This window comes from Vanessa cardui, chromosome 2 (assembly GCF_905220365.1).
Source record: "Vanessa cardui chromosome 2, ilVanCard2.1, whole genome shotgun sequence".
Classification (NCBI taxonomy): Eukaryota; Metazoa; Arthropoda; class Insecta; order Lepidoptera; family Nymphalidae; genus Vanessa; species Vanessa cardui.
This window is the reverse complement of record NC_061124.1, coordinates 13,158,547-13,185,078: the sequence shown is the minus strand read 5'-3', so window position 1 is coordinate 13,185,078 and position 26,532 is coordinate 13,158,547. Positions and strand designations below refer to the sequence as shown.

Here is a 26,532-nt window from a genome sequence, read left to right as displayed (position 1 = left end):
CCAATTCTAATCATTATATTCGTACTCAACAAGTAGTGATTACATCAGTGCACAAAATTTTCGATTTTTTTTTTTCGATTAAGGAATATTTTTTGTAGAACCTAAAACAAGTAAAACAATATAATGTATTCTGTGAATTGGAAGTTGACATAATTATTCTTATTGACATTTGACATTTATCTTATCTCAAGATAATCGAAATACACATAGCCTAAAATAAAAATTTTGAATTATTTCTTATGCGAAAATTAATACAATACAAGTAATAGCGAAATCATATAGTATTCATCGTTTTAAGTTCTCGAATACTACTGTGTTAATAAATTCTAATGAAACGTTTTAATATAATTCAAAATGAATACTCCTTCAAAGTTTCAAGTCGGCCTTACATCTGCCGTAGCACTGGGTTTTGCAGGAATTACATACTTCATTTTAAAGCAGACTTTAAAAGTCAAAAACCCTTCGGATATAATAGATTATTTAGATATAAAGATAATAACATCTGACGAATCTTGCGAGGAAATGGTGCAAGAATTACGAAGGTTTGTTAATATTTTTTAACTAATAAATACTGATTTTAATAGTTTTAAAAAATATGTATTTATTTACATTTCAGGAGGTAGGAAATAAAAACATTTTTTATCATCAATATCATATTAAATAAGATATAAAAATAGATAGCTCTTCTCCTCTCAGAACCCATATGGATATTTATTGGAGGATGTATTAATATATAATTTATTCTGTGTAATATTTACTTTAACTTAATTCACATTACAGACGCTCTACTCAACATCATGCTATTGGATTTGATTGTGAATGGGTCACAGAGCAAGGGAAAAGACATCCTGTAGCTTTGCTTCAACTCTCTACTTATGATGGATGCTGTGTTCTTTTTAGACTTAGTCATATGAAGTCTGTTCCCAAATCTCTAAAGGTCAGTGGTTGTTAGCGTATTTCGAAATATAAATAAAAATATAATCCAGTCACTCTTACACTAAAACTTAAATAAGTTTTATAAAATTACAACATTGTTTTAAAAACACTTTATAAATCCATTGAAGATTTACACTGAATCATATATTTTAATAAATATATTAGAATTAAAATTAAGTTGGAATGTCACCAAGGGAACCATAAAGTAAATTTATGACACATAATAGCCAGATGGAGTTGTGAGTACAGATTAGCAGTAGCAGCTCATGCACATTCACATTCAGCCAGATTACAGTAGCTGAATGACAGAGATCAATACATGATAAGCATATGTGTTTTATCTTGGTGTGCCAGCTACTTCATCTAAAGACCTAAAAAGTATTATTCAAGGCTGTGCTCATTTGTTTGTTGTTTTATTGTAAAGCAAGTTGTCTGTCCTTTATGTCCCTAATCATTACATTTCTTATTGTTGTACATATTCTTACTATTATAATGTTAAAATTTATAATATTTTTTCTGCTATTCATTCAAATTGTAGGATCTCTTAGAGGATGAAAGTATATTCAAAGTGGGTGTTGCTCCAGCTGATGATGCAAAGTATCTAGCAAAGGACTACTCAGTTAACCTGAAGAGTACTTTGGATATAAGGCATATAGTGGAATTATGTAAATATGATACAGGTGGTCTGGCTACTTTAGCCAAGATGTTCCTGGGTGTCGTATTGGACAAGAGTTGGAGGGTAAGATTTTGAGTGATGTCAAATCACTAGCTAGTTAATTTGTATAATAGCAAAGCATATTTTGCTGTTCTTCATTAGAATATAAAGAGGGGATGCAATGAAAGTAACAAAAACATATTACGAATAAAAATTTTTTTTATTGTTTGTTTTAATTGATTGACAGTTAATGTAGTATTATATGTAACCATGAAAGTTTTTTAGTGTCTTTCTGCTTGGAATAAGCATATCCACTTGGAAGATTTGTAATTTACTCTATCACGTTTCTTTGCTGAGGTTATATCCAAATATATCTGTTAAAGAATTCTATTACATTATATTTATTGCGCATTGCAGGTTTCCTCACAATATTTACGTTTATTATATAATAATAATTATCATAAAAAACCAACTAACATGTCAACATGGAAAAAATTGACCTGTCATAAAATTATATAAAGAAATTAAATTTAAAATAAATAATAATAATTATTATCAGCATCAGGTTATTCATAAGAACTATTGAAATACCTGAAATGTCAATACCTCTAAAATTGGACAATTAGTTAGGATACACAATTTTATGCCTTTGACAATCTTGCCTCATTTTATGATATAATCTTTTTTTATTTAATAATAGTTTGTTTTTTAAATAGGTACGATGCAGTAATTGGGGTGCAGATGAGCTAACAGAACGACAAATACAATATGCAGCTTTGGATGCTCATGTGGCAATAAAAATATTTGTGAAAGTTGTTAATGACTACCATAGAAGCCCGCTGCTATCATTATGGAGAAGAAATAATAATGAACATTGGAATAAAATACACCAGATGTGTTCAAAGTATTCAGATATATGTTTTAAAACAAAGCAGAAAGTTAAAAAAAAGACCACAGAGTAAGTAAACAATTTTTGATTTCTATATAGTCTGTTTCTAAATAAATATGTTTCTGTTGGTATATTTAGTTCTTGATCAATTTTTATAAGAATTTTGTTTATGGATAAATACATTGTGTCCTGTCCTAAAAATTTTGGTTAGCAGTAGTCTATTCATACAAAGATTTCAATTTCTGCCTTGACTCCCTGAAAGTTAGTTAACATTGATCACAGTAAATTACTTATTAGTTGCTTAGTGACTTTTATAAGTAAAGATATTTTTATAAATTATAAAAAATCGAGACTAACTCACTCAAAAAAATCTGTTCAAACTTTTGTTACATACTTATATTATGGTATATTTGTAAAAATGTTTTAAATGTTTTATTTCTGTTTAGGCTATTCTCTGATTTTCATTTGCTTAAGGCTCTACAAGATCTAGAATAGAATCCTATTAAATTTTCTCTTTTTTTATTACAGATATAAAGACAAAGACACAAAGGGTACCAAAGAAATATTCAGCAAAAAGTATCCAAATTCCACACGATCTAAGCCCTTGTATCATAACTGTTTTCTGCAAGCACCAGATGGAGAGTTACTCTGTACTTGTGATAATAAAAAGGCTATATGGTATGATTATGAAATATTTATTTACTTATTATTAAATTTAAAAGATAAGGCAATCCATTAAATAGAAGCCGATACTAGTTTCTATACTTTTTACATCAGAAGTGAAAAAAAAATTGCAATATTTTATTTTGTCCAAGGAAAAATTAATTTTGAATGTATGATGTAAACAGGTACGTTGAAAAAGGACTGGCAGATATAGTAAATAAAGATCCACTGACGGTGCGCCTGCGCTTCGAGCCCGCCGGCCGCTCGGTGGGCGACGTCGGCCGATACTACCAACTGACTAAAGAGAACAAATGTGTCGTTTGCGGGGCTAAGGACTCGTACATAAGAAAAAATGTCGTGCCCAGAGAGTATAGGAAATATTTTCCTGGTAAATACCGTAATTTTACCTAGACTAATACTATAAATTCTTATCTTGATTACACAATCTACACTGTGTCGTACTAGTGATGATGTGACTGTCTTGTTGATTTATTGGCTAAATATTAAGCTTAAGATCCCAAGATCCTGCGTATAAATCCCAGGTCGGTTCGATAATAAAATATTGAGCTTTTCTGTCTTTACATGTCCATACAAACATATGTATATTAAAATTGGAGTGTCTGTTTGTAATATCAAATTAAGTGCTTTATATTAAACGCACATTTATGCATACACGATACATATACCAAAATGGTATTTTACAATTTATGTCTGTCTGTCTATTTGATCCGGCTAATCTCTGGAACGGCGGGACCGATTTTGACGAGACTTTCATTGGTTAATTAAAATTCGAATTCAAAATTTAGAAATATTATTAAGACTAGATTAATAAATAAATCGTATTATTCATTAAAAGAGTACTTTTTAGAAAGAAACGCCTGGAGTTAGGCTTGGGTTCCATCATAGGACACTAATTAAATAACAGCATTGTAAATCTGTATATTTCAAAAGAGCAAATATGCGAGTTTCTTGCCATTTCTTCTCGCTAGAAGCTGCTTTCCGAAACGGTGGTAGTATTTAATTATTGACGATTCAAAAACGCTTCATTTTGAGGTTTACTTGAATAAAATTTATTTGATTTGATTTAATGTTAAATTAAAAAGTCTCAGTCCAGCTATGGTATAAATTAAATTAGCAAGATGTATTATTCATATCATTGCAGAGATAATGAAGGATCACTCGTCTCACGACGTGGTGCTGCTGTGCGTGGAGTGCCACCAGGTCAGCAACATGCGCGACCAGTGCGTGCGCGAGGCGTTGGCGCGCCGCGCATGCGCACCGCTCGCCTCGCACGACACGGGCCGCCTGCTGGAGGACAAGGACTGCAAGTGAGTGAAGTCTTACGGTCTGAACAGGACCTTATGTATAAGGCATATACATGTTAGACTATATACATGTTAGTTAGAAAATGTCTTAACATTTTCTGCCTCGCACAACCACTTTCCGAACCGATGTGACATGGGAACCTTCAAGAAAAGAGCGTACTCCTTTCTTTATTACTAATTTTGCCAACTTTTATAGATACTAACTGTATAAATTTAAGTAAAAAAACTTTGAACCAACTTTAACTTAATATACTCACAATCTTTGATCTGGAACTTATCCAATTTTTATATTTAATAAGGTGTTCATAGAAAAGACAATTCGATGTAATATTTTTACAGATTTAGAAAAAGGGGGTTGTCATTTTGATAAATATAATGCTATTCCATAGATTCACTGTTCTAAATTTTTTTTTTTTAAATTAAACATAATATTATTTATTTGGCACAACTTGGCCCATTCGAAAGTCCGCTAAATTAAAATAAGACCTCATTTTCAAGTGTGACGTCATTTGCTGCTATCGTTTTTAAGCCTGTGACGGTTTATCTAAAGGTATTGTTAATCGAAGAACACAATAAATATATTTGATTGATTACTGAAATAACAAAATGTTATTTCAGTAATCAATCAAATATATTTCTATTAAATCAAATATATTTCTTTCAGAAAAATTCGTTCAGCCGCTCGCGCTTTGCTCTACCAGTCCAAAAAGCACGTGCTGCCCGACGCGCGTCGTAAGGAGTTGGAGTCGATCGTACTGCAGCACTACCTGCAGCATGACGGGATCACACAGGAGCTGCTGCAACAAGCAGCTGAAATACAAGTTGTGTATGTATGAATAATCAACGCAAAATTTCATTATTTTTTTTTTTTTTATTAATTATATATGTATATATGTCTGTCTGTCGCTCTTTCACCGCCAAACCAATGAACTGAATTTAATGAAATTTTGTGTGAAGCAAACTTAAACTTAAAGAAAAGACATGGCTACTTTTTTGCTAAACATATGATAATCAACCCCTTAAAGCGAAGCCGCGCGCGACATCTAGTATGTTTATATTAAAAACACTTTGATTGCATTAAGTATCTGTGGTAGGAAATCGATTTCAATAATCTAATCTTTTGCCTTTACTTAGTTACGAGAACGCAGATTATGAGTCCCATGGTTATAAAGTTGTGGAATATTATCTTGAACATGAAGGACTGCTTCGACTGGAGGAAGAGTGGAGGGAACACTTCCTTTCTTCCATGAGTCCCAAATACATGCCTGAGCTCTGGTCTGTTAAGCATAATGAAGAAAGGTATGTATTCCATAATTAAATATTTAATATTATAAGATTCCAAATTTAATCTGAAATGGTAATTTTTTTTTTTAATTTTGCTGTCTTAGTAACATTCTTAATTATGTATGTATATGACTGAACTTTACAAGGCCTAAAGTAACATAAATGTAAATGTATTGCCTGTCTTGCGTACAGTAATTTATTCTTATTATTATATTAGTTCTTCTTACTTACTTCTTATTATTTATAATTTAGAGTTTAATTTATTGATATATTTTGATTATTTATTTTTCTTTGTAGATTACGAGTGCGGTTGAATGAGGGGCGACTGTCAGAACAAGACCTGAAGTTGATAGCTTTGTAAATACATTATGTATTTCGTTTTAAATTAAAGAATTTATTTTTAAAAAAAGATGAGATATTTAAAATAATATTTTTGCATTTATATGATCATTAAATCTATTTAAAATGTCTACTTAAATATTGACATAATGCCAAGTCAAAAATAATTATAAAATAAAAGGTCAGACCTCAGGGACTGAAATTATAATATAAGAAATACACGTTGTACATATCTTCAAAATAAATATTATTTTACATCCCATTTAATGTTTTTTTTTTTTTTTTAATTTTTATCTGCTTAATATTTTAAGCCGTCATATACTACGCTATAGTCTATGTATATAAATAATCTATAATAAATATTAGGCATGTGTATTTTTGGATCTAGATATATGATTAGTATTTTACCGTTTTCAGACACGGTTCCGATAAGAAGTTATAACGGATTATCTGATTGTTTCGGAGAGTTTCAGTTATAGACATTAGATCATTTAGAAATTATCAAAGAAAAAATACATAATGAATTTGGCTTTATATGTAGGCTACTATTTAGTATTACGTTATATTGCCGAAAAAACAAAATAGTTTATAAATACAATTAGTTACTCTTTTTAAGTGTAATATAATTTTAAACAATAAACTATCTTTATAAATATTTCGTATAAATATCTATTTTTAAGTTATGAAATAATTAATTACAAACAAGATATATTTTTAAAGGCTGAATGGAGTCGTTCCTTTGCTTTTTCTAAATGAAAAAATTGAAACCTGTCAATGTTAAAATAATAGCAACACTAGGAACAGTTGAAATTTAAAACTTAACTGTCAAAGTCATTTTTAAATTTGTGGTTTGCGCTTTGTTTATTTTAAACTTCACTTAAAGTTAGATACATAAATTTAACTTGTAAGTACTATTTGAATTTAAAATGACAAATACAAAACAGATGAAAATTACTAAGCTATTTAAAAAGGGTGGTAAGTTGACTCTGCTTTGAAATTTTTACTTTCTTTCGATGTCAATATTATGGTTTTCATAAAACTAGTAAGCGCTTTTAAATCAACTATTTATTTTAACAGCAACAAAGATACCAGAAGATTATACAGAGCTCCGAGACGAGATAAAGGAATTAGAAAATAAATTAAAGGAAAAACATAATGAATTATTTCAAATTCAAAGAAATAAGTATCGCAAAAAAGTTTCTCCGATTAACAAAAAAAAGGATAATTTTATCAGACCGCAGGTATTTCTTGATACAAAATATATGTGAAATGTCCTTAAAACACTTACCTCATTTATAGTAATTATACTCATTCTAAACATTTTCATTCTCATTCTTTTTTTTTAGAAAATTGTCCTGAGTAACTCAGTAGAGAGCCTGAAACGGAGTCTAGAACTAATATCAATGCTAACAGGCATGGAAGTTCAATCTTATGTAGCGGATGATCATTGCTGCATAGTCTATCACATGCAGCATAGTTCTGGACATTTAGTCAAACATGGTCTTAGAATCGACATGAGTTCTGGTATGGTATAACTATTACCAAAACACTAATTAGGGCAAGTTGTGCCATAATATACCTCTCAATAAAAGCTTCTATGAATTTATAGAGAAAATCACTTTAATTATATGTAACTATCTTATGCCTATTACTTTCAACATATTTTGTATCTTGTTTATTTTATATATTTGCCTCTCTCATTTAAATCTTAACTTATATTGAAATAATATTTTATATGTATATGGTCATCCAATTATTGTTCTTACAATATATTGTATTGTTTTTTAACTGGATATTGTTAGTTTACTGTAATGAAATGCATTAACAGAGAAGAGTTGATAAACTTTTATATACTACTTGGTATTGATGTGTTGGTACTTCTTAATTTGATTTGTTAACATTTATTTTTCGATATTTTATTTAAACTACCTAAAAAGTTCAGTATTGTTTTCTACTCTGTGTTTCTACAATGACTGGAATCTGGAATGACTACTTACCAACTTAAATTATATTTGTTATAATAACAAAATTGTTCGCAATAATTGTTATATAAGTTTTATTGCAGATGGGAATGTGGTATCAAAATCATCACTTCCTGTTGGTTTCAACATAAAGGCTGTGATGGAAGACTTTGATAATGTAATGATGCCAGATTGTCTTGGTTCCATAAGAAAGGCCTTAGTAGCATATTATGATAGATTAGAGCAATTTGAAGCATTGAAGGTATGTTTATTAATGCCATTTAAACTTGAATTATTTATTAGTTGCCTTTTATAAATTACTTGTTCTTTGGGTATTTTATAATTTGTTTATGCTATTGCATGTAAATTTGTAAAAAATATTAGATTAATTTTTTTTGCGTAATATACCACTGTACTCTTAAAATAACAGAAAATTAATTTTGCTCACAACTCATTTCCTTTTCTTAATTTACAATGAAAAGCACCACTATTTAGTCAATATCTGGTGTAAGATTTTAGTTTTTAATAACATCACTTTTCTCAGAGTGAGACCAATAAAACTCAGAGATTACTATTCTTACAGAAACTTTTAAACATAGAGGCTGAAATGTTTAAAATATTAGATGGTTCACACATAGAGATTACATTCTTTGCACAGAGCCAACTTGAAGAGGAAGAACAGTTCAGTGTTACATTAATATTGGACTATCGGGTCTATGATATCAGGCCAAAAACTTATTGCTTTAAGGAAATTGGTAATGACTTTGGATATTTTAATTTAAGTCTAAATAGCATTTGGTAATAAGTGATTATGACTCGAATTTCAAAATCAAATATAAGAGAAGCTAAAAAGTTTTCAACCACATGATATATACATAAGTTACTGTCTGCGCTGATGTGTAACCAGGTGGTATACAGATTCAGAATATATTAATTTGATGACTTCAGAGTTCACTAAGCTCATATTCCACATTCACATTTGCTAATAAATAAGAGAATTTATAGTACAAAAACTTTTTCAAAAATAAATCTTTGTATCAACTATTGTTATCAATTAGTATTTCAATGCTATTAATCAATTATTTTGCAAAACAGATCTACCAGAAGGAGCATCAGAGGTTCTGAAAGAACAGTGTTTAGTTTTCAAAAGAAAGGCATTGAACAAGGCTTTTAAGGAAACATTTATGAATGATATTGGCACATACAAACTTGTTCAACAGGTAACTATTTTTTACTTAATACCATATATTATTTTTATTTTCCAACCCATTAAAGTCAGAGGTTGTAATTACTTGAGAATAATGTTAAAATTTTATGTAAACTCTTCAAAGGCAATTTTTGCCAAAATTACATGAATATACTACAGTGTATTTGTTCATATAGATTTTGCATTAAGCAGAGGTACTCTTTAAATCCACATCAGTATTACAACAGAAGTATCATAGTTACTTTATCTCATCCATAGTTATAAAAAATCATGTATTACATCTTAAACTTCAATTTGTGTATAGATGAAATAAAAATAGAAAAACATTTTAGTGTGAATTTTTTGTTTCAGCTTGGACCTCGACGTTCAGCACATGATATCAGAAAGGCAAAACGATTGAGGCCTAACAAACACCAATATAATAATGATGATACCTTCCTTCCTGAGGATTGTTCAGATCAGGGAGATGACGATGATGTTATTGAAGATATTGTATAGATTATTAAACTTTTTATAAAAAATGTCTTTTGTTTTTTTTTTTCATATAAGCAAGAGATAGTTAAAAATTTCATGCTTTCACAAGTCATCAAATTAAAAATTTCATGCTTTCACAAGTCATCAAAAGCCAGACAATGAAACAATAATTTAAAAAAAAGAAACATGATTTAAAACGAAAGGAATTTCTATATTAAAATACAATCTATAATTTTGAAATAATTCGTATTTACTATTATTATAAAAAAGTATATTTTAAATTCACATACATACATAATATATATTATTTTATTGAAATAAAAAACATGATTTTTACAACATAACATTTACATTAATCATACATTAATCTAGTGATTTAATTATTAAAATTGTCCAATTTTTTTTATGTAACTTTTCGCATATTAATTTTCTAACAGTATTTTAGAAGATATTTTGTGCGATACGATAAAATAAGGCGTTATTCATCGAGAATTATTTACCAAGGCCTTAAAATATTTTGTTATTGTATTCTATACTGAGCACCAATTAACTTGTCTCATTACTACAATGAATCATTAATTTTGACATATTAGACCATTGATTAATCTAAATTTTTATTATTTTAGAATTACTAACAATCTCTTAAATGTTTGATAAACATGTTTGTATTTTGATGTTCAAGTTCATATCGCAACTGTTATGAGTAAGATGATTGTGAATTAAGAAGCAATGAGATCTCGAGGTCGAATTTGAGTATGTGTTCCAATGACAAGTTTAGAGTGAAATATGCTCTATTGGACACAAAAAGATTTCACGCCTGTCACATGTGTTGGAATGGCAAGCACTTTAATTTATATTGTTATAAGTGATAATAATGAAATGTTAATATTTTATCATTTAAAAAAATTTGATTTAAAATAAAATATTTTATAGTAAAATTAAAGAAAGTCATGGTTTTAAAGGAAATAAAATTATTGTTCTTTCTTTACGAAGGATATTAATTTATCAAAATTATTGACATTCTGCTCATAGCTTATAGGATGTGTCAAATTGCTAATTTTATAATGTTAATTACATTGCAATATTCAAATCTATTACTTAAACTAACATGTTATTGATGGTTTAATGTGAGGTCTTGAACTAATTCAAACCAATATAAATGCAAATATGAGATGGCAGTGCAATAAAAATGAAAGAAAATGAATAATTTTATAACCTTTGCTACATCTATTAAATCAAAGAAAAGGTTCAAAACATACCAACATATTTAAATAAATTAGTATCGATTTTCCTGCACCTTAACTTCGGAAACTGTGACAACATAAAGCCATAATTGATATTAAAAAACATTAGACCTATTTTTATTTGTGAATTAGTTAAAATTTAGGATCATTTTAATTCAATTGTATAAATTTGTGACTTGATATCTATGCGAAATATCGAAAGTTTTGCGACTCTATTGAGACATGAGAATGTACTTATTTATAACATATCAAAAATTGCCCATGAGATAAATAAGAAATTAATAATTATTTCTTTACAAGTTTCCATACACTATTTGTTTAGGAATTTAGCATGTTTAATTCAATTTACACAATGCACAACATTATTAATAACTTATTCCTTTTCTACTAATAATCTTCACACATGCACTAGCTCTCCAGTATTTAAAACAAACATTGTGGGTAAGATTTGGAACTTTACAATAATGTAACATCACATTAACTATTTATTTCTAAACGGGTCACTGTCACAGCTGACGACAGTTCGTATTAAAATTTCAACTGCGGTAATGTTTATGTTTTGTGCTCCTCTAACGCCACTCGTGACACCGTTACATAATATTTATATCTCACACGATTTAGGCGACATTAATCCAGAATTATAAATATTTTATGCTTAGCTCCAACGCTTTGAGCTAAAAAGTCGTTGAAAATTTCTTTCAGAGGGATTCGTTTCTCGGGTTTCGGAGTTGATAAATTTTTAAAGAAATGTTTAGTCGGAGCACATATACCGAGCACACAGTCGGTCTCGGTCGTCGCTCAGAGGCCGCGGTTGGGGAGAGGCTTCACCTTGTAGATGCGCACCAACCAGTGCTCGGTTGTGTAGGCCTCCTCCAGAACGTCCAGGTTGAAGTCCTTGTTGCCGATCTCAGCGCCGCGCACGCGGTCGTAGCCGGGCGGCCGACCTGACGGGGAGACGAACACCATCGAACATTGCTCTATACTTTACTTATGACGTTCCAATACGAAATTTGGTTCATTTACTAGGACAGTATTAACGTATAGTAGGACACAAATTAGATGTAGCATCGGAAAATGCAATGGAATGAAATTAAAACCGATTACTGACGATTTACACAACCAATAGAAATAGCTCCCTATCGCGCCATTCGACGCTATTCGTCGCTATAGATTCACGCGTCAGAGTAAGCAAGTACATGTAAATCCACGCGTCAAATTGACGAACAAATCAGGTCATATGATATTACAAGTTATTACGTTTGTGCAAAGATCATATTCGCATGAGAAATAAATATTGATAATTTGGTATAGCGTACTCAATTCGGATATGATCGGTTTTACGAATTTTGCCGATGCGACATCTAAGTTGTGTCGTACTATAACAAAATAATGCGGTCACCTCCTTCGGTGTAGACGAGGCCGAACTTGTAGTAGCTCATCTTGTACATGAGGCAGTTGAGGAGCGTGGGGGAGCCGTGCGCGTCGACGCGGAACTCCCCGGCGCCCGTGTAGTAGTCGGCCTCGCGGATGTGCGCGCCGCGCTCCGTGCTGCCGCCGATGCGCACCATCCACAGGAACTTGTTGATATCTGCGCAAATACACATTACCATATACATACATATACACACACTATCATTGCCGCCCTCACCTCCCGTCTGCGTGGCTCTGAGGCGAGCCATTGGCTGGTCAAAAGTAGTCTTAGACCCAAACATCCGGTGAAGGTGTGCGGAGTATATGTTATAGTTACATATTACGTACTTGGTGGATTTTTGTAAGAAAATTGAATCATTTCATTTCTAATGATTTATTGAATTGTGAGATCGCGTGGATATATAGACAATATAATATATACATACACACGCAAGCTATCACGTATAAATCCCAATTTTTTTTTAACCTAAGCACTTGTGTCTGATGTCTTCTTTATAATTATTATTTTCAAATTTATTTAAATTGGTCAAAACGATTACAAATTAAAAAATATTTTAAATACAAAATAAAGGAATTTCGAAGTGGTTATACGTCATTCAAAAATATTGAATGTTTGCTTACCATCAGACGAGTACCCCACCAGTCCCCCGAATATGACCAGCACGTAGTCTACGTCCAGCTCCCTCATGATCTCGTAGGCGTGCTCCTCGCTGGACGCCATGGCCTGCCCGACGCGCGATATGTGCGTATTGTTCCAAGTATTATTATCCACTATTACCGTTCGATTCGCCATGGCCGTTATCTGATAGCCGTAATCCCACCATGACATCACTTTTGCATCCTGTTGCAAAAAAATTAAATTTTATTTACATTAATTATATTCACAATAGGCTATTTGACTGGTTTTTAAAATCAATTTTATATTATTAAGTAGAAGTTAAGGAACCCAGTAAAAGTAGATTTTTTTATTTCTAGTACATATTTGCCGAAAAATATCATATTAAAAATTCCATATTTAAATAGCGCGCAAAAACGCTACTTGGGGCTGCAATGGGGTCGATGACGTCACTTTCTTGTATTTTAATCTGTGGTACATATAGTAGAAAAGCAAGGTTTATAAGAAAGTGACTTCATCATAACCCCGGCCAATCAGGAGCGTTTTGTGTCACGTGACAAACGTTTGAAAAATGCATTTTTATTTATGGATTTTTGAATAAATTAAGTATTATTTTCAACTTTCGTTAGTAAATAACCATTTTTAAACTCATAATATACACTGATTACAATAATTCACAATATATTTCTCGCATTGTCAAATAGCCTACAGTTCCGTAAGGAGGATGTCAGTGGCGGTACCTGAGGGGTGTTCATCTTGAGCCAGGTGTAGGCCTCGCGGAAGTCGTCGAAGATGATCCGCGCGCCGTCGTGCGCGCGCGCCGACAGCACGATGGACGGCGACGAGTACGCCTCCGACGTCACCCACGTGCAGTGGAACACGTACGACACCAGCAGGCAGCCCAGCACGCACACGAACAGCGCGCCCACCTGCGAGCGCACTCGTCAGACACGCACTAGACTTGCACACAACGCTCACGGAAAGCATCGCATTTGCAATACAAAAAGTTGAGCCATTGACTCGTTAGTTCAACCTACCAAAAGTCAAAATCAAAATAAACTTTATTCAAGTAGGCTTTTATAAGCACTTTTGAATCGTCATTTTACAATTAAGTGAAGCTACCACCGGTTCGGAAAGTAGATTCTACCGAGAAGAACCGACAAGAAAATCAGTAGTTACTCTTTTTTAACATTTAAAAAATACGTCATGTTAATTAAATACAATTATTTAAATTAATGTATCCTGCTTGGAAGTCAACAGGTATTAACTCCACGCTTTTTTATCATCTATAAAATCTTGTATCGAATAATATGATTTTTCAATTTATTTTTTACAAACGATTTGAATTGACTAAACGGCAAAGTTAAAAATGTCTGCGGAATTTTATTATAGAAACGGATACCTTGCCCCAAGAAGGATTTATTGACTTTGCGGAGTCGGAAACATGGCGTTATAAGCTTATCCTTACTCCTAGTGCACATACAATGATTATAACTGATTCTACCGTACCAAAAAACCCGTCGATTCCTACCTCAGATCTAAATACGAAGTTGTTCTCGTGCTTCTTCTTCTTATCGTGCTTCTCGACTTTCGGCTCGATGTCCTTGACGTGCAGACTCAGAAGGCTGGAGGCGGCCACCCCCGACACTATGCACATGACGGGCGCCAGTACCAGCATCAGCCGCACCATCACGCCCTGCGGACCTCGGAATTAGCTCGGGGAGTTTTGTAGAACCCTCTCTGGAGCGCCAGAAGGGGTTTCAGCGATCAAAGTGTAAGAGTCATCGCGCGGAGTCGACGGAGTTAGCTCGACGTCGGCTCGACGCACTCAAGCTTCGCTTTTTCATCATGATAATTGAATTTATACAATTAAAAACCTAAATTGACAAACTACTGTATGTAGACGTCAGAAGCATGGATATAATAAAGAAGACATCTGGTTTCGCTGTCTTTTTTTTTTTCATATCGGTGGCTCTTAAGAGTGGGTAGTTGTCCAAGGTGTTTACTGTTTTTTTTTTTTTTTTAATTTTGTAATATTCGTGTGAGAGAACGTTCGGTTACCACGAACGACCAAAATACCAAATTGGATAATTAAAAGTTATTTATTGATTACCAAGTCTTTTCAATAAAATTCCTTGGGAATATAAAAGAATGAATATGAAAAAGTAATAATGATAATGTTTTGTTGTATGTAATAAAATTGAATGGTTTGCCATTCGGTTTTTTTTTTCGTTATTATATATATAAATTAAAAAAAAAAAAAAAACAACTAACCGCAAAGTAAATACTAAGCACGCCGTACAGTATTATGAAGATATTCGCATCGGTGAGTCTCGTGAAGCAGAAGTAGAGTCCGGCGGGGAACAGAAACACCAGCACTTGCAGGTCGAAGTAGAACGATGACCACGATGTCGGCTGATGCTCGGAAACCGATGCTGCAAATACAAATATTAATTAAGTACATTATCTATGATTTATTTGAAGATTGGTCACCAATAATATTTTTCCGACCTACAGCGGAAACTCTTTACAATAAACATTTAAATTTCATCCCCATATTATTCCTAATATCATCCTGACTTTACTTTTTTTTTATATAGATATATATTTTATCTAAACTTTGATGTTGACACTTGACTTGGTGTTGACATATAAATGAAAAAAAAAAGACACCAGAATACAAGAAATACACTTTAGTTACATAATTTTTGTGCAGATTTAAAAAAAAATGCAGTTTATATATTCATTATTTTAGTTTAGTTTATTATTGAAAAATTTACATACCAATAATTGGGATGTGGTTCTTGGCATATGAAGGGTCTAGCAGAGAATAGAATCTTCCAGTCCAGGGCGAAATTTTACCTATAAATAAAAACAATATGTAAAATCTCATAAAATATAATCTAAGGCATTAAAGTTTATAGTGTTCACGATATGACATTTACATAGCTAAAAGTAAAACAAACAACTTTTTCAAGCATTCCTTTACAAGCAATTTTGAATCATTTACAAAATTAATCTGAATGTTCTATTATGTAATTATTCAAACTAACCAGTAACAGTTAAAACAACAAGCGCTGTGCCGAGTGTTGCCAGGAGTGTTGTCAACAAAGCTTTGAATAACAATTCAAAGTTGGCCGGAGATAAATGCTCACGCAAGTATTGCGTGAAGGCGTATAGCTGGCATAAGCCAAAGGTACCAAGAGCCTGGAAAAAACGTTACATTAAAGCTATCATAACACCTATTACTATTTGTACCAGGTATGTATGTGTACTATACTGATAGATATTTATCATAGTTGTGTTCTGGTTGAGTTCAGCAGTGTAATGGTAGAAAATAGGAGCATAGCATTATTATCTATTTTATTATTTTTGTGTGTGGCAGCCCCAACATAGTGTTACATTGTTAGTCTTTAAGGAGTTACAAATATTTATAAATGCAGTAAGTAAATTGTAACTTTTTTACATGTGTGAATCTTATTGCTGAAAAATGATATTTTATGAAATGTATCAATTTCAAAATGTGTATATTATGTGAATGTCAGTAATAAGGATCGTAGTACTTACCAACATATGTTCCGAACTTTGTACAGGTTGGAAACCTACAAATGATATCTGCATAGACAAGATGGTTCCAACGCAATATAAGGTACTGTACGCGACATAAACGCGCGCTGAAAAGCGACCCAGCAACATCAGGGCGAGCACGTGAAGGGGGATGAGGTTGATGAGGAAGACATAGCCTCCCCACGAGGATACCTATTTAACGAAATAAATAAATTATTCAAACAGATTTCAACAAAATTTTTGAACAAATTTATACAACTGCATTGTTTTACACAACATAAACTCATACATATATATATTATGTTAAATAATTAACTTTAATAAATATTTAGCTTAAAGTCTATAACTACATACAATTATCATAAAAATATTTATAAATAGTGTACAAAAGTGCAAAAACAAAAATGTTATTAAAACATTCCTGTGTGAATCTTTCGTCTTAATGTTCTATGATTGTTTTGTTTCATTGAATATTTATATGCAATGAATTATGTCCAAACATATGGACAAACAATCAAATTAAAATTAATAATATGAAAATATTTATAACTTCTTATGTATGTGATGTTATAAAAATCTTTGCATTCATATGATAAAATAGCGAATTACACATGATGATGTATTTCTATTCTAGAAGAACCAACATCGTCGGAAAGATGTTTCATTAAAAAGTGATTTCCATTTAATGATACATTTATATAACATTACTGTACAGCTATTGGCCAATGGCTTTTTCTACAAGAAGAAAGTACTTAGTTTGGAATGATAAATAAATAAAAAATATATAATGAGTCTACTTTATGCACACAATTCCATTAAAAGAAATACAATGACAACACTCACCATGTAGAAATATGCCAATGCAGTCATAGTCGCCCATAGGATTGTTCCAGTATTAACTGCTTTGATCCAGAAGTAATATGTAAGCAGCATACAGAATATAGCGATTCCTTCGTTGTCGTAGCTTCCAGCAACTGAACGACTGATGTATCCAGGAACGATCGCAATCATTGCAGCTGCAACTAAGCCTGCTCCTTCATCCTATTAAGTTTTCAAGAATTAATTACACAACTAAGCACAAGTACAGTCATTAAATAAATAAATAAATACGAGACAACATCACATACATTACTCTGATCCCAATGTAAGTAGCTGAAGCACTTGTGTTATGGAAATCAGAAGTAACAAAGGTACCACAAACACCCAGACCCAAGACAACATAGAAAACTAATGGTAATCTACATCGACTCGGCCGGGAATCGAACCCGGGACCTCAGAGTGGTGTACCCATGAAAACCGGTCTACACACCACTCGATCATGGAGGCTGTCAAATATGTTAAATATATTTGAAGTTAATAAAATAAAATATAACATTGCCTTAAACACTTAAAACTCTTAGCAACAATAAGAGATCTTCCATCAAATACACAGTTGTAGGTTGGGGGTTTTTTGGGTGTCCAGAGTAACGGAACTTAACAAATGTTTTTCGGATTTATGACATAATAACTGGATTCCCATTATTGGTACAAGTGAAATATATTGTTAATAGATAAAATTGATAGAATGTACACTAACTATATTAAATGTTATATACAATGCAGCTATAAAAAAATTGATTATGTGTAAATACTCATAATAATAAAATTTAGATGGGAACAAGTATGACTTATAAAAATAAATAAAAACAATAAAAGTTACTAAAAAAGTAAGTTTGTAAGTCATATGCAAAAATGCATAAAAAATTAAGTGTACAGCTTAACTTTGTCCAAGTGAAATAAGAATGTTATTGACTGTGTAATTATATAATTAAAAAATATAACACATAAAATATTTCAACAAAATCAGTCCAACGGTTTATGAGTTCAGCTACATACATCTAAAAGCTTTATACATTTGATTTGAAGGTAAATTACAAGAATATTTTTTGTAGTTGTTTAATTTATAAGATCACTATAACTGAAATATATTATTATATTTATATTTCAAGCATAACAATGGTATTTGTCATAATTATGATTTTATTACTTCACTATCAACAACAATCACAGTTATTGTTTGATGGAAATATTTTTTTACTGATAATTTTATGCATGGTAGATAAAATTAAGTATTTTATTATCATTCATATTACCTTACTTTTATATAGTTTTTAAACACAGCTTGTATTCTATTAAAGAATTAGTAATTACTATTTACGTAATTTCTTTTAACAAGAAATCATTGATGCCTTTGAGAATGCTGTGGTTCTTATTGCATTGCATATGTATCAAATTTTATTGCCATTAATAACAAATAAATTTTAAAGATCTTTTCGATTAATTGCATTATTTTATTTTTAAACTAACCTTTAATTCCTTAGTCAGTAGATATGTCACAATAGTTGTGAGAGATGAGAAAAATGGTGCCAGAAACACACAGACATTTCTGATATCAATAGTTATATTCAAAAACTGCATTATGTTGTAGAGTGTAGCAGACGTCACCATCAGGCCAGGGTAGATAGTACCTATAGTGAAAAAACTATTTATAACACTAGTAACAAAAACATTACAACTTTTTTAAAATGTATTCTAATAATCTGCAATCAGTTCCAAGACTATGGGCGGTAGAGAGAAAGATGATAAGATATACAAATTTTGTTTTTAAACACATTTGACAACATTGAATGTATAAAAATAAAATACTGACTTACCTCCAATAATACGGCCTAAGGGATACCATGCTCTATCATCAAACCAGTTGTGGAACTGATAAAATCCTTCTTCCGTAAGAAAACGAGTAGTTCTGTAGTTAAAATACGGATCGAACTCGTGTATAACACTCTCGAATCGCAGAACAGAGAAGAGACGGGTTGCGAAAGCTAAAATAATTAGTATGTATTAAATTTAGATCTATAGGATTCTAATAACTGAGTACATTTTTTATATTTATAGAATTTTTCATGTCAGCATAAAGCATGTTGTCGCCATTCGTTATCTTAGTTGGACCACGTCAGTAAAACAAAACAAGACTTTTTATAAATAGTATGTTTGTTTACCATTTATAACAATTTGATTAAGATCCATACGAAATCAGAACCGATTTTACTTACATAAAATTGCTGCCATCGATAAAACAGCTAACTTTATGAATGTTAGTTGTTTATCAGACGAAAGCTGAGACAGCTTCGCCTTGCTCTGCACCTCCACAGTCATTTTGTTGGGTTATATCAATGCAATATTGTTAATACATAAATAAAAACAACTAAGTATGAAACATAAATTGCATGAAAATTTTCGCCGGCAACCTATCTTAGATTTACCGACGCAGGCAACTTGATTTTAGCCGATTTGACGTTACAGTCATTTCAAGTGACAGCTTATTAACGGCGTGGCACAGAGTGTTGCCCGAGGCTGCCAACTCATTTAATAATTTTTTGGTATACTGTGATGCTATTTATTTGAAATCGAATTAAAACTTAAACATTATTTGTACCATTAAATCTGTATTGTATATTACTTATTTACTTAATCTCGTAGAATAGTATTCAAAGTATAATGCTATAATTTGAATTTATTAATGCCGAACATGTCAATAACATCTTGTTCTTATATATTCTTTACTCAAAATCTGTTGCACTTATTTTTTAAAAAAGTGCGATTTGTAATGAATAATGATAGACTGATGTTGAAAATGTAATACATATCGGAAAAGTTATAAACTGACTGCTTGATATTTTAATGTTTAAAAATAACTCAAATGCTGTATAGCATAAATAAGCAATTTATGTTATACAGTATTTAAGTCTTTTATGACATTAACTATTTTTATACTATCAAATTTATCGTAATTATTACATACTACTTCCTAGGTACAAAAATCAGTGCCTTATCCTCAAATCAAGTCAAAATGACAGTTGACATTTGACAATTGACAACTTGACACATGAGAAATCGAAGTTGCTAAATTAAGCTCGGTGCTCGATTCTCGTAGGATTCTCGATTCAATTGTCTTTTCTACCTCTAGTCATCTCTCTCGCCTCGCTCGCTTTTAGCTTCAAGACTGATAAAATTATCACGTAACTCGTGGGTATTTAGATTAAATAAGAAATAGTTATTGTTTGTTATATTTGACGTCAATATTGTCTCGAACAGTTTACCGAAGCTTACTTTGGTTTTTCTCTCCGGTGACTAATCGTCTCGAAGCAGTCTCGAAGTTACAGTTAAAGCATGATAAGAACGTTTAATTAGTGATCGAAGTATTCTGTGTGATACTGAGAGTGATTAGCTGTGAAGTGATTTATATGTAATGTCTGACGGAGACCCTTCTCTCGAAGAAGATATCCCAAAGCCTTTGTTAGAAAGGCCCGAAGAAAATGTGTTCACGCCAAAGATAGCGACTCCAATATTTGCTGGTAGTGTGAAGATTCACCACAAGCCATCAGACGCTGCGGAAACTGAATCCTTTCTATCTGATGCACAGCGCAATGAGCTTGCGTTCCAACAGTTATTCCAAGATGGAGATGGAGAATTTCACGAAGTAAGTTTATTTTAAAGTAATAATAGTAATGGCCTAAGATTTTGAGTTTATAATTATTGTACATACATAAAATATTTCAATCTGATACCTTTATTTAGATTGCCTTATTTCTTAGCTTTCATTCATCATTATCTCTTAAGTCATTAAAAAACAATTAATTCAGAATTTAGTTATTATATTTGTGTGGGATTTGAATCTAATATAGTAATATGTTAAGTTATTAATATCATATAAGTACATACTAATTGAATAGTAATAATTGCCATATCTTTTGTCAGTTAATTTTTGTGAAGTTTCTGGGCTGGAATATGAGCATGAATACAAACAGTGGTACAAAGTTTCAAATTATTTATTGTTTATTTAGTGAATAAGCAAAATATGAGTTGTTTACTATAATAAAAATCCTAACTTCATTAACTTAATTCAAACAGCAATTAAAAATGCAGGATTTTAAAAGTTAGCTAATTATTATACATATATATGTTTTTATATTAAGATTAGTTTTTTGTTAAATACACACAGATACTTTTTACTTAATAACAAATTAATTTTAAAATTCATTATTAGCTGTGCCATCAGAAAACTGTAGTTTAATACACAATGTTAAAGGGTAGTCAATAAACTAAACTAATAACTAAATTATGGTTGAATTAAACACCTTTTTATGAGACATATTTTTTCTTGTATTCATCATATCAGACAGTCAATGATCAATGTAATTTTAATTTGAATACAGTAAAAAAGTATATTTCTACTACAAAAAAAAAACTCAACAATTGGGCTGGTTCTTTTTTTAAACTCATGATTAGGTCTTATATTTAGGTCTATTATATATAGGAATAAACAAATGTATTTTCTTACTAATAATAATACTTAGCTTTTAAATCACTTCGGTTATAGAAAACAACAAATTCTTCTGTAGATAACAGTCAAACCACAAGAGGACAAAAGCCAAATAAACATATTTAACATTGCATTGGATAAGAGCTTGAATGATCTATGATATTCATTAAGGATTTGTGAAAAGAACAAATTTTAAATGAGGACAAAACTGTTATCAGAATTGCAAAAGTAAAATATCATTGCATAAAAGTAGTTTATGAGAATGGTGTTGTATTATATTATGATAGATTAGTCAAGAACTGTTATTAGTGCACATCTCTGAGCCATCAGAAAATTGTTTGGCATACATAAATATAAAGTGTTTTTGGATATATAAAAGATTTCTTTATTATCTGTATTTGCTAGAAAACATAATCAAACAAAAAAGGTTTTATATAATAGTATAGTTAATGCTGAGATTGGTTATTTAGTTACTCCTATAAGTTGTGTTGTAATATCATTTTAAGACATACAATTTTATTTATGGTTAATGATAATTATTTTAATTATGAATAACGACTATTCACTATAGAAAATGCGAAGAGTAAATGATTATACATCATTATCAATGTTTACAGTATCTTTACAATATGACCTTTATATTAAATAATAAATTACTATTAATAATTACTTAATAATATTTCTATTTATGTTAATGTTCAAGTAAAAAATATCTAATTAAATATTTATAATAATTCAGTCAATAACTCAATGCCTCATGTTATCAACACGCTGTATAGTGGATATTAAAATGGTAGGCCATACATTATTTTGACATATAGTCAAGTAATTAAACAATTAATTTACTAATATTTATAAAGTTACTTTACTTTATGAGTACATATTAGTTAATTATGTCTGAACCCAAAGCCCAAGGGTGATTAACTAATAAAGATAATAGCAAAAACTGTGACACCTACATTGTAGTGTATAAAGAAAGACCCACAGTGGTGTGCGTGTTGACACATGATTAGTGCAATCAGCAATTTCGTTAAATAGTCGCCAGTTTTACGTTTAGCAAACGTGACGTAAAAAAAAGCCGCGACTTTTTAGTTTATAGCAATTTTTTTAATGGAATTTTGTATACCTTTATATGTGAATTTTGTTTTCGGGAGTGTTGAAAAGAATATATGTCGTATCTCCTTCTGAAACTTACGAGAACTTGTGATTCCATTTCTTAACGTTTATTAAATAATTATAGTAATAAAAATTGCAAACAATGTATTTTTAAACACTTTTGCCCTTTGTCACTGCTCGTAAAAGTGATGATGGTTCTAATCTTGAATCGTAACTGAGATAAATCTCTAAATTGGCGCCACTTATCGAATATGGTTATATAATGTATAATGATATAGAAAAGAATATACGCTAAAGATAGAGTATGGTCTCTGTCATTAGGTGTACTTAAACTAATCAAATACAGATGATTCAGAGTTGTACAGAGGCTGTGTAAAATGACCAAGGTCAGTAGTCAGTTTCTCAGGTTTTTCTACAAGAGCGGTCTGTTGAATTCAATGTTACAAAATGATCGCGAGGAGTGTTATCGAAGTGATATGTTATGTTTTATACGATGTCGATCGAAATAGAATTTTTAGAAATCGTGTGAGAGGCGGAAATAATAAAGTATGATATTTATATGTTATAGTTTAATCTAGCAATACGGAGTGAGTAATTAATTCAAATCCAATGGGTTTAAAGACAAGTTGGACAGTTTGATTGCGAATTGTGTATGTATTCGACAATATTTCCTAATATTTATAGTAAGCTATTGATGTAGTCTCAATGTTTACAATGTTAGGCGAAACTGTAGGTAATTATAAAAACATTAACAAGGTCACCCTGTGAATTGAATATTTTTAAACAATTTCGTAAATATTCGACAAATATTTTACATGGTAATAGGGGTATGATTATTTACAAAATCTTTCACTGGCAAGTGTGATTGATTTCGATATATTGTTTGGGTCAGACGGAGAAAGCGGCGCAGGAGAGGATCGCTGATCTGCACGCGATGTCCGTGCTGAGTACTTACCAGGACAACCTCTCTCAGGATATGAATACCGACCGGTGAGTTTAGCTGTTGAACCAATGACATTGCAATAAGCATTCCATTTATTATCGAAACCTTGTTACCAATTAGGTGCAATAGGTTACTAGTCTGTATATCATTATTTTCAGTACAAGCCGTTTAGTACAAGCTACCCCTTATATTTTCGCTACATATTCCATATCGTCAAGTTTTATGTTGCCCAGTGTTCAATGTGGCTAGCAGAGGTCTCGCAAATTGGCCACCCTTAATAGCCAGTCCTGACTCTTAATGCAATTCCGTCCCTGTTTCGTTTTTACGTAAAAGTTTTTCTTTTCTTGGTAAATTATGTGCTTTGAGACTTCGATATTAAAACTGCTTCTGCTTGTCTGTTTACTATCTTCCGGTAAACTTGAATACAAGTAAGCTTGCAAATATTTCATAAAGAATTGGTAGCCTTCTTATATGTTTGGTACATTTGTAGGTACGTTTTTTTTTGTTGAATGTCTGTCTGTCATAATCAGATAGAAATACCCCGAAGAGGCAAAGTTTCTCAGATGAGCGTTTATTGTGATTGCTAACCGTTGTTTTAATGTCAATTGTATGCATATGTGTGATGTCATTGGTCTTTCTGTCCTGTGTCGTACGCATGTGTTTGTAACAACACCGTTTATTTTAAATTGTATCGATTTAATACAATCGAACGCACTAATGAGGTGATAGGAAGAAATAATTGAAACATAGGTTTAACAAATATAACAGTTACGTAAAGTATTGGTCAGCGGTACAGAATTATCCTGTTTAGCGGAAGTTTTGTATTTCATTTTTTATTATGTCGAGTTATTATACGTCAAAGATACAAAGGTACTTCCGTGCGCAGTATACTACTGCATTCGATGAAGTATATAACGCGCTTAAAAGGGCTGGCAGTTGTTAATAGCAAAGTACTGAATTGTAATATTGAATCGGCTTGAAATTAGTTACTCTTGCCCCAAGTTGTCAAAATAAAAACATAATCTAAGATACTGGTTAAGTAGCTTCGAGGCCATAGAATGGGAAGTAGACTCGTAATATCGGTGCCTCGTCTTGTTCTAGCTACTTTACTCTTCCAAATTTTAGCACTCTACAAAATCTGCTCTAATTGGTGTAATGATCAATTAGTATGCTATGTGTACTGCCCTGCTTTAGTGTTGTACTATATTGTATTGTGTAGTATTGTCGATGTTTTTTTATTTATAAAGCTTGTTTATGTGATTAAAGACTACTCTACGTTTAATTACAATGAAATGTTCTATTTTTAAATTATACTATAATATAAATGTTGATTAATAAAACAGTCGTATAATATTTTTGTTAACTTGGTTATACGTTTCTGCTCATCATGTCTTGTTGATGATGTCAGTATATAAGTTTGTATGTTTTTAAATTAAAATTCAGATTTTACGCTTAAAAAACTAATTAGAATAATTTGTTACATTGTTTCAATGTAACACATTTCATATTTGGAATCTAGCATGGTATTCTTTGTTTGAACGTTAAAGATTCCACTTAATGTCTGTCGTTTGTCGAAGTTTGGGATTTTAAATAGCCCTAATTTGGAGAAGCACATCAAAATTCTCATGTTCTGAACATCTTTTATCTATTCTTATTTTCGGTTTTTAATGACAACTCTAAACCTAAAATACAAGATGAAAATCATCACATAGGCAAATGAAAAAATCGTCAAACGGAATAAAATAGCACTGAACTGTTTCTTTGCCTATTTATGTATAGATATTATGTTCGCATTGGAAATAAACGATTCAATCAAATTCTCGACTGTATACAAAGTCTAACTCAGTATCCTATATGTCGTGAGTCATAATTATTATGCATGTATTATAAATAACCGTACAAAGTAAATAACCAAACTGGATAATAAAATTAGTGACACTAACGGATTATGGATACTTTTAATAAAGATAATAATTAAACAAAAAAAAAATGTGATACTAACAAAAATTAATATGTCCTAAAATTTACTAAGTATAAAATATTTTTATGTCAGTCTACCAACAGTTTAATAATAAAAGTTGTCATGATCGATTTCTGGTCAAGCTCAAGACACCAGCCAAATACGCAGGATTCATTATAATCCATATGCAAGCGTATGCGCAAACGCAGAAACTCTATTCCATCACCAACATAATTCGATGGGACTGCAACGACGAAGATGACTTGTTTTGTCTTGCCTTGAGGACAGAAAGAGTTCTGGCGCAGGACTAGTCCTTACGTACATCCGAATCCAACTAAACTTTCAACTTTCAGATTCCGCACTATTACTGAGAAATTTTCAACACTTTTTTATTCGATTTTTATGAGATTTCATTACTCTGTTATATTAGACCAACGAGGTTATCAACAGTATGAAGGTCTATTTAACAAGTATTTTGGTAGTGTTTATAATTGTAGTCGTATCACAAATTAGGTAAATCATAATACACTTTACACGAACTGTGTAAGCTATTTCTTACA

At 31.2% G+C, this 26,532-nt stretch overlaps 4 protein-coding genes across 12 annotated transcripts in view; 3 read left to right on the top strand and 1 right to left on the bottom strand.

The window, feature by feature from the left end:
- The first annotated feature begins 176 nt into the window (after positions 1-176).
- LOC124540487 (exonuclease 3'-5' domain-containing protein 2) lies at positions 177-6,293 on the top strand. The gene is made up of 10 exons (XM_047118104.1): positions 177-542; positions 781-937; positions 1,475-1,675; positions 2,308-2,549; positions 3,009-3,158; positions 3,329-3,531; positions 4,306-4,471; positions 5,133-5,294; positions 5,603-5,767; positions 6,050-6,293. Exons 1-10 carry the CDS (start codon positions 355-357, stop codon positions 6,111-6,113), a joined length of 1,698 nt encoding a protein of 565 aa, XP_046974060.1. The 5' UTR covers positions 177-354; the 3' UTR covers positions 6,114-6,293.
- Positions 6,294-6,999: 706 nt separating this feature from the next.
- On the top strand, positions 7,000-9,837 carry LOC124536509. The gene is made up of 7 exons (XM_047113068.1): positions 7,000-7,066; positions 7,169-7,332; positions 7,438-7,615; positions 8,157-8,314; positions 8,636-8,807; positions 9,148-9,272; positions 9,611-9,837. The coding sequence occupies exons 1-7, from the start codon at positions 7,018-7,020 to the stop codon at positions 9,755-9,757; spliced, it is 993 nt and encodes a 330-aa protein (XP_046969024.1). The 5' UTR covers positions 7,000-7,017; the 3' UTR covers positions 9,758-9,837.
- Positions 9,838-9,960: 123 nt separating this feature from the next.
- Positions 9,961-19,947, bottom strand: LOC124536498 (dolichyl-diphosphooligosaccharide--protein glycosyltransferase subunit STT3A). The gene is made up of 13 exons (XM_047113057.1): positions 19,684-19,947; positions 19,285-19,452; positions 18,938-19,098; positions 17,435-17,632; positions 16,592-16,783; positions 16,078-16,231; positions 15,809-15,886; positions 15,299-15,459; positions 14,556-14,720; positions 13,765-13,953; positions 13,030-13,249; positions 12,377-12,565; positions 9,961-11,921 (listed from the first exon to the last, which is right to left on the bottom strand). Exons 1-13 carry the CDS (start codon positions 19,784-19,786, stop codon positions 11,776-11,778), a joined length of 2,124 nt encoding a protein of 707 aa, XP_046969013.1. The 5' UTR covers positions 19,787-19,947; the 3' UTR covers positions 9,961-11,775.
- A 556-nt stretch (positions 19,948-20,503) lies between these two features.
- The window catches only part of LOC124541245 (anoctamin-1), a 29,461-nt gene continuing 23,432 nt past the window's right edge, over positions 20,504-26,532 (top strand). For 4 of the 9 annotated variants that reach the window (XM_047119149.1, XM_047119140.1, XM_047119132.1 and 1 more), the window contains exons 1-2: positions 20,504-21,110; positions 23,962-24,059. In XM_047119149.1, the coding sequence (XP_046975105.1) occupies positions 20,880-21,110; positions 23,962-24,059 (329 nt within the window). In that variant the 5' untranslated portion in view covers positions 20,504-20,879. Of the gene's footprint in view, positions 21,111-23,126; positions 23,720-23,961; positions 24,060-26,532 lie in introns of those variants that run through there. The other 5 variants (XM_047119172.1, XM_047119164.1, XM_047119188.1 and 2 more) reach the window with 4 other exon arrangements.